At 43.6% G+C, this 12,381-nt stretch overlaps 1 protein-coding gene across 1 annotated transcript; it reads left to right on the top strand.

Annotated features, from left to right (window-relative positions):
* Positions 1-3,304: 3,304 nt before the first annotated feature.
* On the top strand, positions 3,305-7,001 carry LOC119543873 (olfactory receptor 12-like). The gene is made up of 2 exons (XM_037848694.1): positions 3,305-3,368; positions 6,040-7,001. Exons 1-2 carry the CDS (start codon positions 3,305-3,307, stop codon positions 6,999-7,001), a joined length of 1,026 nt encoding a protein of 341 aa, XP_037704622.1.
* The last annotated feature ends 5,380 nt before the right edge of the window (positions 7,002-12,381 follow it).

Here is a 12,381-nt window from a genome sequence, read left to right as displayed (position 1 = left end):
TGGGGGGCTTGCATCAAGACTGTGTAGGAAACATTAGGGAAAGGACAAGCTGGAGACCATTAGCAACCACGGCACCATGCTCATGAGAGGTGGGAATGGGGGGTCCACATGAGGCGGCGGGGGGAGCAACGCCGAATACAGAGAACTGGCAGGAAGCATGAAGGTGGGACATGGCAGGTGAGGAACAAGGATGGGTCAGGGGTGGTTGGTGGCGGGTGGCCCCCTCACCAAGACAGAAGGGTGTGGGGGAGAGGCTTGAACACGGTGACTCGGGTGCTGGTGGGCTCCCTGGAGGAGATCTCCAGCTGCCCTTTGGAAACACCTGTCTCCTGAGAAAGAGAGATGAAGGTTGGAGATTTAGTTAGCGAGGGGCTCTCAGCGTGTGGTCCCCGGACGAGAATCATAAGCTACATCTGGAACTTCTAGAAAAGCAGGTTCTCAGGCCCTGCCCCAGAGCTACCTACTGAGTTAAAAACACCAAGTGTGGGGCCCAGTGGTCTGTGATTTAAGAAGCTCTCCAAGTGATTCCAGGGCACATGGGAGCTTGCAAACCACTGAATTCAAGGATAGAGATTTAGGGTGGTCAGCAAACCCTGAGTCGGCCATGGAGTGAGGGGAAGGGGCAGAAAATGGGTCCAGAACCAGGAGGGACTGCAGTTACTGACGCCAGTGACAAATACTTATCACAGAGGGAGGAACATGAGGTGTTAAATGCTGCTGTTACACCCCAAGCAACTTGCAGGCAGGGTCATTTCTGGCTCATCCCGGCATCGCCTGTAAATCTCTCTGGCCCCTCAGCAAGGCAGGTGCTGACAGACTTTCAGGGAGGAGTCTGTGAAGTGCTGCAAAGTTTCCCTTCCATGCTGGTCCGGGCTCCTCGGGGAGGAGCAGGTGGTGGCCCCTGCTGCAGGGTTGGGGAGGAGCAAGGCTCCCGTGGCCCCCGGACTCCAGCGCCATCGCCTGGGCCGAAGCTCCATCCCTCTGCCCTCGGCTAATATACACGTGCAGGAACAAAACTCTGCAGCCAGGGAGCTCAAAGCAAACACCTGCGTGACCACCGGGCAGGCCAGGAACTAGGACGTCACTGGAGGCTCAGAAGATGTCAGGGGCACCATCAGCTGCGGATTTCACCTGTCCCTGAGAAGGTAGCCTCTGCCCCCACCTTTGCAGTAGTTACATCCAAGCTTTCCCTTAAGAAGCCCCCCCGGAACGCATGCCTGAGCGTTTTCCCTCAGCTTCCCCAGCTCCTTGAAACTCAACACGAATGGAGTCGTATAGTATGTGCTTTTTTCTGTCCGGCTTCTTTTGCTCAGGGTCAGTCTCATGTATTATTTCACTCACCAGTCATTTGGATCGATCCCTTAGTCATTTCCATTTCTATATATTTATTTAATGTTTTCTTTGTGGTTCCCCTGACGTTTGTATTAAGCAACATAAGTCTATAACCTACTAGTTCAGGAAGATACCTATTTAACTTCAATAGCTCCCATATCCCTGAGGTTCCCCTCTTTAGCTTGTTTTTGTCACACATTACCTCTTTATATTTTATGTATCTGTTACAAGGAAATATGATTACTTCTTATTCAATTGTCTTCTAAATCTTACATGAAATAAAGAGAAGAATTATATACTGAGGATACAGCACTATTGGGTTTTGCATTAACCCACGTAGTTACCTTCACATCTTTACTTCCCTTCTTCCTGCTCCAAGCCACCAGCTCTCATCCTTTCCTGTCAACCTGAGGAACTCTGCCTAGCATTTCTTGTAGGGCAGGGCTTTGGTGATGAACTGTCTAGTTTTTATGTGTGAATTTCTTAAACTCTTCCTAATTGTTGAAGGACAGTTTTCCTGGATAAAAAATTGGGGGCTGGCAGTTTTTTTCTTTCAGTGCCTTAAATAATCACACCACTGTCTGCTCACATCCATGGTTTCTGGTGAGCAATTTGCTCATCAGAAGAGGACTCCTTTTAGGTGATGATTTGCTTTCCTCTTGCTGCTTTCAGAATTCTCTTTTTCTCTGGCAATTTGACATTTTATTAGCAGACCTTGGAGTAGTTTTATTAGGGTTTATCCTGTTTGGAATACCTTTTGCATCTTGGACATGTGCATTTATGTTTCTTGTAAGTGTTGGGATATTTGGGCCTTTATTTCCTCACATCATCTTCTGCCACTTTTCCCTTCTCCTCTGGTTCTGGGACTCCTATGATGCATATGTCTGTAGGCTCTGTGCTGGGCCACAGGTCTCTTAAGCTCTGCTCACTTCTTTCTATTTCTTTTCTCTGTCTGTACTTTCAAATGTTCAGATCTGCTGTTGTAGGCCTCTAGTGCATTTTTAATCTCCATTTTTGCATTTTTCATCCCCATAAGTTCTGCTATGGACCTTTTTACACTTTGTATTACTTATTTTTATTCACACAATGTCTTCTTAATATCCTTTGGCTCTATATCTATATTTTGTTTTCTAACCACATTTTCTTTTAGCTTCTTGAAATGATTTAGGAGAGTTGTTTGAACTTCCTTGATAAGTCATCCCCATATCAGTGTTTCATCTGAAGTTTTAATTTATTCCCTTGAAGAAGCCATATTTTCCAGTTTTTTTCATATGAGCTGTAATTTTTTGCTGATGCCTGGACATTTGATGATTTTTATGCTCTAATTCGAAAAGTCAGTTTCTGCCTCTTGCTGAGGGTTTTATTGTAGTTTGTCTCTATGTTAAGACTCCTCTTCAATGCTTGGTCCAGCTTACACTGAACGTTAGAGCAGCACATGTTTAATAGCTCAGGTTTTCCAAGGTCTTCTGTACCTGTTTCTTGCTTTGGACAGGTGGTGCAACTTTTCAGATTGCTCTATTGTGTACAAATGTTTCACCTCCCTGTGATTTCCTTTCCTCCATTCCTTTCTGGAGGTCTTGGGCTGTTTTGCTTGTTTTTATGGAAATTTTCTTCCCAGCAGCTATAATTTGCTCAACTGCTTTCCCATGATCAGTGCCAAGTTTTCCCTACAGTTTTCGATACTGATGTGCACGCTGCCTTAAATTCAGTTTTCTCCTTTTTGCTTTTCTGCCTCCAGTTGGTTCCATGTTTGGGTATCCACCCCAGGCAGCCAGATGTGGTCAGTGTTCAAAAACACCCATTTCTCATTGGGGTGCACCAGCAATTAGAGACAGCATTGGGTGTGTGTGCCACTTGCCAACAGTTCCTCCACTGTTGTCTCTTGTTTCCTGGGTGCTATTTTGCACGGGGATGCTCACTGACGGCCGGTGCCCCTCCCCGGGTCTGTGTGGCCTTGGGCCCCCGTGCCTGAATGCGCGTGTGGCCTGAGTTGGTGCTGGAGCTGCTTGTGTCTGCGAGCACAGAGGAAGGCCCGGGTGGGAGTCTCTGTTCTGTGACTCTCAGGCCGTCCAGCAGCGAGTGGGGGAGGGTCCAGGCTGGCAGGTCTGCGCACAGATCTCCTACCTTCTTTCTTGTTTTTTTTTTTTTCTTCAATTAAGAATTTGTGGAGCCCTTCTCCAGTCCTTGTCATCCTCCAGAATTCCAAGCACATGGGATTTGCCCTTTTATTTAGTTGTCTCTGAAAGGGATCTTCCAGGGGACGACATTTTGATCAAGGTCTTTCCTTTACAAAATTTGTGTGTGTGTGTAGTAGCATATGCATAAATGTAAAACATGAAATTACCCATTTTAACCATTTTAAGTGTGCATTTCAGTGGTGCTAATGACATCCACAGTGTTATGCTACCATCAGCACCACCCATTACCAAGACTTTTTCATGTCCCCAAACAAAACTCTGTGACTGTTAAGCAAACCCCTTAGTGCCTGCCCTGTCCCTGGTAACCACTAACCTCCTTTCAGTCTCTGTGAATTTGCTTATCTCATATTTCACATAAGTGGAACCACACAAAATTAGTTCTTTTATATCTGGCTTATCTCACTCAACATAATGATTTTGAGGTTCATTTATGTTGTAGGATGTATCAGAACTTCTTTCTTTTATATGGCTGAATAATATTCCATCACACACACACACACACACACACACACACACACACACACACACACATTTTGTTTATCCAGTTATCTGTTGATGGACACTTGGGTTGAATCAAATTCTTAGCCATTGTGAATAGTGCTGCTCTGAATATTGGCGTACAAGTATTTGTTTGAATTTTTATTTACGATTCTTTTGATTGCATACACAGAAGTGGAATTGCCAAGTCTTTCCTCTTCTATAGTGTACAAATTTACTGGTTTAAATTTTCATGTCATTTTCATTCATCTCAAATTATTTTATAATTTCCCTTGTAATCTCTTCTTTAATCCATTGCTACCTATAAGTGTGCTATTTGATTTCCACAGTTTTAATTTTCCAAATTTCCTTCTGTTATTGATTTTTAATTTCATTCCATTGTGTTCAGAGAACACTGTGTGTTACTACAACCTTTTAATACTTACTGAAACTTGTTTTGTGGCCCAACCTATGGTCTGTCTTGGGTAATGTTCCATGTACATTTGGGAAGAAATTGTCTTCTGCTATTGTTGGGTGGGGTGTTCTATAGACGTCTGGTAGGTCTAGTTGGTTTATAATGTTGTTCAATCTTCTACTTCTGTGCTGACTTTCTGTCTCATTGTTTTAACCACTATTGAAAGTGGGGCATTGAAATCTCCTATTGTTATTGTTGATTTCATCTTTATTCTTGAAGGATATTTTGGGTGGGCATAGAATTAATGTTGGCAATTATTGTCCTTGACCATGTGAAAGCATCAATTTTAGACTCTGGTTTCCTTTTTTAATCTGTTGAGAAGGGAGTTAAAAGTCTTTCTGATGATGTTGGTCCTTTGAAGGGACTTTAGTTTTTCTGAAGCTACTTTTTAAGATTTATTTCTTTATCTTTGCTTTAAAATACTTTTACTATGATATGCCTATACATGGTGATATTCTCTGCATTAATCCTGCTTGGATTTGTAGGGGTTGTAAATCTGTGTATTACTGTCTTTCATTGACTTTTGGAAATATTACACCATTCTCTCTTCAAATACTAATTTGGTCCTTTTCTTTCCTTCTCCCCTTTTAGGCATTCATGCCACATATGTGTTAAATCTTCATACTGTATCTTCTCTGTCTCTCACCTTCATTTATGGTTTTTTTATCCTTTTCTCTTTTCATGCTTCATTCTGGATATTTTTTTTAACCTGTATTCTAGGTCATAAATTTCCAGTTTACCTATGTCTAATTTGCTGTTAAACTCCTTTATTAACTGTTTGATTTTAATTATTGTACTTTTAAAGTATTTTACATGTCTTTTTATAGTATATACATCTCTGCTGAAATTCTTAATCTTGTCTTTTATCCTTTTGAACCTAATAACTTTATTTATATTAAAGTTTATGTCTGTTAGCTCCAAAATCTTAAGCCTCTGTGGATTTTCTCTGTAGTCTATTGTTTCTGTTATTTTAATTCATATTGCCCTAACTCCTAAATTTTTAAATTGTATGCCTGGTATTAATTTTGCAAAATTTTTATAGAAAAAAAATTGGGAACTAAGGAGACAAGTCTCCCTCCTGAGAAGACAGGTTTGTTTTCATAACATGTTGGGGACACCAGCATTCGGTGCTCAGCTTAATTCCATTTCAGTGATTGAAATTATCAGGAGCTGAGCTGCAGCCTGACTCTTTATTTAAACCGACTCTGCAGATGCATCTTTGGTGGTGCTTAGTAACCAGTTGCTTAGTAATCTTTGGCTCCACCCGACCGGTAAAACACCAGTGCTTAGCCACTTGGCCTCTCGGACTTCCACTTCAACACTGGCTCAGTGCAGGGGTAATCTCTCCAGGGGAAAGAGAGGCCCAACTCTAGGAAAATCTCTGGCCTCTGTGTTAATCCTGACCTCGAGTAATTCTTCACTAAAGCATTAACTCTCTTATGCCTTCAATCAGATTTTGGTTTTGGTGTTCCACTTTGTAACAGTTGTCAGAAGACAATTTATTCTGGATTGCATGGTTCAAATCACCAGAAGTGGAATTTCCTCTCCAGGTCTGAGTCTTGGGAACCGTGCCAACCCGTAGAAATGCAAATCTCTCGGTGGTCTCCTGGCAGGCGTTTGTGCTGGTGGGATTTGAGGGTGGCCCTGAGACCCAGGCCCTGCTCTTTGTGGTGTTCCTGGCCCTGTACATGGTCACCATCCTGGGGAACCTCACCATGATCGTGGTCATCACCCTGGATGCCCACCTCCACTCCCCCATGTACTTCTTCCTCAAGAACCTGTCCTTCCTGGACCTGTGCTACTCGTCCGTCATCGCCCCCAATGCCCTCGCCAACTTCTTCTCCTCCACAAAGCTCATCACCTTCACAGGCTGTGCCTCCCAGTTCTTCTTCTTCTCCCTGCTGGTCACCACTGAGGGCTTCCTTTTGGGTGTCATGGCCTATGACCGCTTCCTGGCCATCTGCAGCCCCCTGCGCTATCCTGTCACCATGCACCCCACGGCCTGCACCCGCCTGGTGCTGGGCTCCTACTGTGGAGGCTGCCTCAACTCCATCGTGCAGACCAGCCTCACGTTCCACCTCCCATTCTGCAGCTCCCACCACATCAACCACTTCTTCTGCGATGTGCCCCCTCTGCTCCAGCTCGCCTGCACAGACACGTCCCTCAACGAGCTGGTCATGTTTGGTATTTGTGGGCTCATCATTGTGGGTGTGACATTGGTGGTCATTATTTCCTACGGTTACATCACTGTGACCATCCTGAGGATTCGCTCTTCAGCCGGGAGGTGGAAGATCTTCTCCACCTGTGGATCCCACATGACAGCAGTATCTCTCTTTGTTGGGACTGTCTTTGTCATGTACGCCCAGCCAGGAGCTGTGGATTCCATGGAGCAGGGCAAGGTGGTGTCCGTCTTCTATACCCTGGTCATCCCGATGCTGAACCCCCTCATCTACAGCTTGAGGAACAAGGATGTGAAGGAGGCCCTGCAGAGGCTGGGACGGAGACACACGGCCATGTGAAGGCGGGTGGTGGGAGAGAGAGAGAGTGTCTTGCAGACCCAACAGAGGCAGAGGCTTTTGGCTGTGGATTGGGTCATAAAATACATTTTTTCTTCCTTCATTCAATCCACATTGATTTAAAAGACACCGTGTACCAGGCATTTGCTAACTTCCTGGAAAAGATGTGCCTGACAATGTTCTGGCCATCTGAGAACTAACAGTCCAGTCGAGTGAAATAATAAAATGTACAGTGTTGCTTATAACATATGGAGAAGTGAGTATATCAGAATAATGGCACAACATACAGAAGGGAGTTCAAAGAAGTCTATCATTTTAAAGTTCCTGCTCTGAGGATGAAGTGGTATAATATAATCTGAAGATAGTCTGCCATACATAAATATATACTGTAAACTCTAGAGCAATCATCAAAGAACAAAAAGAACAAAATGGAGGTATATGTAATAATCCCATAAGGTAAATGAAATAAATCTGTAATAAATTTTCAGTTAATAAAATAAAAACATGAGAAAGGCAGTAGAACAACTGGAGCAGAGTCAACCAATAGCAGATGGCAGATGTAAAGCTGAGCATGTCTTTGACTATCATGTTTAAATATATAATAATGTAAACACAACAATTTAAGGCCGAGATTGTCAGATTAAATAAAAATAGTGTGATGGGTTGAATTATGCACATCAGGGGGTAAAGAGCATGTCCTTAATCCTAACCCACTCCTGTAGGTGTGAACCCATTGTAAGCAGGACCTTTTCCAAATGTTAAATTTTGTTAAGGTTTGGCCACCCAAATGAGATTGGACCTTAATCCTATTATTGCAGTGTTTATAAAGACAAAGCTACACAGAGAAGCAGAAGCTGCAGGTGAAGGGGACCTGGAAGAGAGAGAAGACACTGCCCTGTACATTGTCAGGTGATGGAAAAGCCAAGGACCCCCAAATCACCAGTAGCAGACCCATAACACCACAGTCTTCAGACAGAAAACATTTCCTTACTGATGCCTTAAATTTGGGCTTCTCCTGGCCTCAAAACTGAGAGCCAATAAATTCCCATTGTTTAAGTCAAGCCATTGTATGGTGTTTATTTTAGCAGCTGGGAAACTAAGATAGAAATCAAAATAGAATTTTACTCTACTTTTTAAGAAAAACCTGCTTTAAATATAAAGGCAGGTTAAAAGTAAAAGGATGTAAAAAATAATCAAAGAAATTTAGTGGCTATATTAGTATCAGATTGTTGAGCAAGGAATATTACCAAGGATAAAGAAGGACATTTCATAATGATGTATAGGCCAGTTCCTTTGGAGGACAGAACAACCTCAAACTTGTATGCACCTAATAACAAACATAATATTACATGAAGGACTACAGATAGAACTGAAAATAAGAATAGGTAAATCTACCATTATGGTGGGGAATATCAAAAATCTTCTTTGAGAACTTAATAGCGCACATTCATAGTCAACCGTCAAGGGTATGAGAACCTGAATAACCCTATAAACCAAGTTGACATTTATAAACCAAGCTGACATTTATAGAACACTCTGTCCATAATGGTAGACTATAAATTCTTTTCAAGTACAAATGGAACATTCACCAAGATAGGATATATTCTATGCCACAAAAATGTTTCCATAAAATTAAAAATATTGAAGTCAAACAAAACATTATTTCAGATGTATTAGACTAGAAATCAATAACAGAAAAATATCTGAAAATCACCAAATATTTGGAAAATAAACAACTTGTCAAAGAAGACATAAAAAGAAAATTCAATATTTCAAGTTAAAGAAAATGGAAACATAAAAATTAAAATTTGGGATGCTACTAAATAAGCACTTAGAAGGAAATTTATATCATTAAATGCTTATATTAGAAGAGAAGAAAGACCTTAGTTAAAGGATCTAAACTTTCACTTTAAGAAACAAACAAAAAAAGAAGAGTAAATGAAACCCAAAGTAATCCAAAAAAAAGAAAATAATAAACATAAAAGAGAAAAATAAAACTGGAAAACACTAGAGAAAAATCATTGAAACCTGAAAACTTGTTCTTTGAAAACTCTCAGTAAAATTGATAAGACTTCAGGAGGAAAAAAGAGGAGAAGTCACAAAATACCCGTATCAGTAATGAAAGACCAAACACTAAAGACCCTACAGACATCAATGGATAATAACAAAATATTTCAAAGAACTCAATGCCCATAAATTCAAAAACTTATATGAAATTGACCATTTCTTTAAAAGACACAAGCTACCAAACCTTACTCAAGAAGAAATAAGTAACCAGAATAGTTCTGTACTTATTAAATACTTTCCCAGATGTAAACTTCCCACATACATCTTCTCTCGTACAGTCTTCCAAATATTTAAGGAAGAAACACCAGTTCCACAACACTCTTCTGGAAAATTGAAGAAGGAGGAATACTTTGCAAATCATTTTTTATGTCAACATTGCCCCAATAATAAAACAAGAAAAATACATCACAAGAAAGGAAAACTACAGAGCAATATCCATTGTTAGGGTTCAGATAGAAAGATCCTTAACAAAATTTTAGCAAAACAAACTCAGCAGTATATCAAAGTGATAGCATACATGATCCAGTGGCCAGGAATGAAAGATTGGCTTAACATTCAACAAAATTGACAATATTAACAGATTTATCAAGAAGAAACTACTATGATCATCTCAAAATATGTAGAAAATTAATTTAACAAAAGTGAACACCCATTCATGATAAAAACTCTAAGCAAAGAATAAATAGAATAAATAGGAGGGAGCTTCCTCAACCTGATAAAGGACTATACCTACAACTAACATCATACTTAATGGTGAAAGGCTGAATATCACACCCCCATATCAAGAAAAGGCAAGGGTGTATTATTCTATTACTTATGAAATTGAACTAGGGGTCCTAGTCAGTGCAATAAAGTAAAATAAGGACATACAGTTTGGAAAGAAGTAAAACTGTTTTTATTTGTAGACAACCTGATTATATACTGGAATATCCCAAGAAATCTATAAAAAATCAATTAGAACTAATAAAGTCGCAGGATACTGTCCGGCGCCCTCTCGCTCGGTCCCACACGCCCTGTCCCCGGCCGGCGAGGAGAACAGAGGGAAAGAGGGAGAGACACAGACAAACTGACACTTGAGGCACACAGTGGCAGTGAATGCAAGCCTTTTACTGGAGCCAGGAAGAAAACTTTCTCTGTTACATATTCCACGCGAGGCCTTACACCCCGTGGGAGAACAACCTCTATGCGGCCGTCAGGCACGGCTCCCTGTGGGCTGTCTCTCCGAGGCTAGCGCGGGCACTTTCTTATATACGATAGTTACAACCAATGTGCAGGCACTACGTAAGCGTGTACAATAGGCTAGCAGGCAGCCGCCGCCCTAAGCGTCATATGCGGAAACGGGATGCAGGCGCCATCTTGGCTCACTCGATGGGCGGGGGTAACTCGAGAGCAGGTCTCGGCGTGTCCAACAGGCCCTAACTCTAGAGCAGGTCGCGGCCCGTCCACTAGGCCCCAACCCGGGAAGCGGCTCTCCACATCTCCCCCTTTTTTATATATTTCACCCAGTGTCTCCATTGATGAGTGTACTCCCGTGGGCTTGAGTGACCCACTACATGTTTTGGTGCTTTGGGGAGTCTGGACTAGGCCCCTGCCATTTCACGGCAGAACCTCTGGCACCGACCAGAATGCTTACCTCATATAGAGACCGGAGAGCCCGTGAGCTGGAAACGACGTGACTCTCCCTACCGGACTTTGCCTTGTAACTGGGTAGTGATAGTTGGGACAGGAGAGTGGCATCCAGCGTCAAAGGCGTCACTAGGCGTCTCTGTGCAATGGCCAGAGCCCCGTGCGGCCGTCACCAGGCTCCCGCCTACGAGACTCGCCTGAGACAAAATTTGAGACTGCTGGAACTATCAGCTAAATCCGGGATATGGCTATGGACTCTGCCGCGAACCCTGCCCCAGAGTGCCCCACCCCGAAGGGGATCGATCAGTCGAGAGCCTGCTGTTCAATATGAGGGAGGAGTAAAGGGAATCAACGATAGTTCAGCGAGTCGGGGGCTCAGCAGTGACAAGGCGTCTTGTCGATTGTCGATGGCTTAGCTGCTGCGGGCTAGGTGAAGGAGTCACAGGCGGAGGGAGGTTCAAAGTCCAACAGTTCAGAGAAGCCGGAGCGCGGCGTCGGTGCGATGCTTTTGCGACCGAGAAAAGCCTCGTAGCCGTCGAGCCGACCGATGGCGACGGGGTCGCGGAGGATTGGCTGGTCCTCCGGAGCAGTGGTCATCAGAGGTGGCGAGTTGCTGGTAAAAGATAGCACCGGTCTGCTTCCTCACAAGTTGGACGATTCTGCGAATGATGCATGGTCCTAAAGCAAGAGCTAGAATAATTATTATTAGGGGGCCAAGAAAGGGAAGGATATATGGGAGGATGAGAGCGAAGAAACTGGACCAATAACTGGCAGCCTCACGATCTCTTTTACGTTTTTCCAGTCCTTCCCGGACCTTCTTTAGACTGTTCTCTGCAAGACCTGTGGTATTGGCATACACACAACACTCTTCCCCTAGGGCGGCACAGAGGCCTCCCTCTTTGAGGAGCAGAAGATCGAGGCCTCGGCGGTTTTGGAGCACCACCTCAGAGAGGGAATTAATAGAATTTTTAAGATGGGAAATAGCGTCTTGTAGGTGACGGATGTCTTCGTCGACAGCAGCCCGGAGATGAGTTAGGGCGAGACTGTGACTGGCTAATGCAGCAATCCCGGTACCAGCGCCTGCAAGACCTAGGAGGGTGGCAACCGTGAGGGCGGTGATGGGTTCTCGCTTTTGCAGCTTGGCAGGAACTGCAGTTGTTTCCAGGCGGAGGAAGAAGTCTTCCTCACTGTGGTATAGGACCCTAGGGATAAGGACAATCAGGAGGCAAGTTTCTTTATATTCATTGATGACATTCGTGCTGAGACAGGGGGTAAGTCCTGTAGAGGAGCAGAGCCATTGGGAGGAGTTGTGGGGAATAAGAAACTTGGCAGAGCTACTGGGAGACGAATAGCTGGCACAGGCTGTGAGATTGGGAGAGTTACCTGAACGAGGGCGGATGCACTTTCCTGTATAGGAGACTGAATGGAAAGTTAGGGGGACAGTAGAGGTATTCCAATTGCACTCCGAGGGGTTGTCTCCTGCACTTTCTGAAAAGGAGAAGTTGGAGGCGATGGGCTCATACAGTGAGGAAGTGGTGGAGAGGCAGAGCCAACAGGAGGAAGTAAAATTGGGGTAGGAGACATTTAGTGAGGTGAAGGCTGCCTGGATAAGGCTGAGGAGGGGAGAGGAATAATGAGAGGGGGGCAGAGAAGGTTTGGGTGGTGGTTTTGGCGTCGCGTTGTTCGCAGC

Source organism: Choloepus didactylus, chromosome 9 (genome assembly GCF_015220235.1).
Source record: "Choloepus didactylus isolate mChoDid1 chromosome 9, mChoDid1.pri, whole genome shotgun sequence".
In the NCBI taxonomy this organism is placed as follows: Eukaryota; Metazoa; Chordata; class Mammalia; order Pilosa; family Megalonychidae; genus Choloepus; species Choloepus didactylus.
The sequence above is the reverse complement of the archived record's forward strand: the minus strand, read 5'-3'. Positions and strand labels throughout refer to the sequence as shown.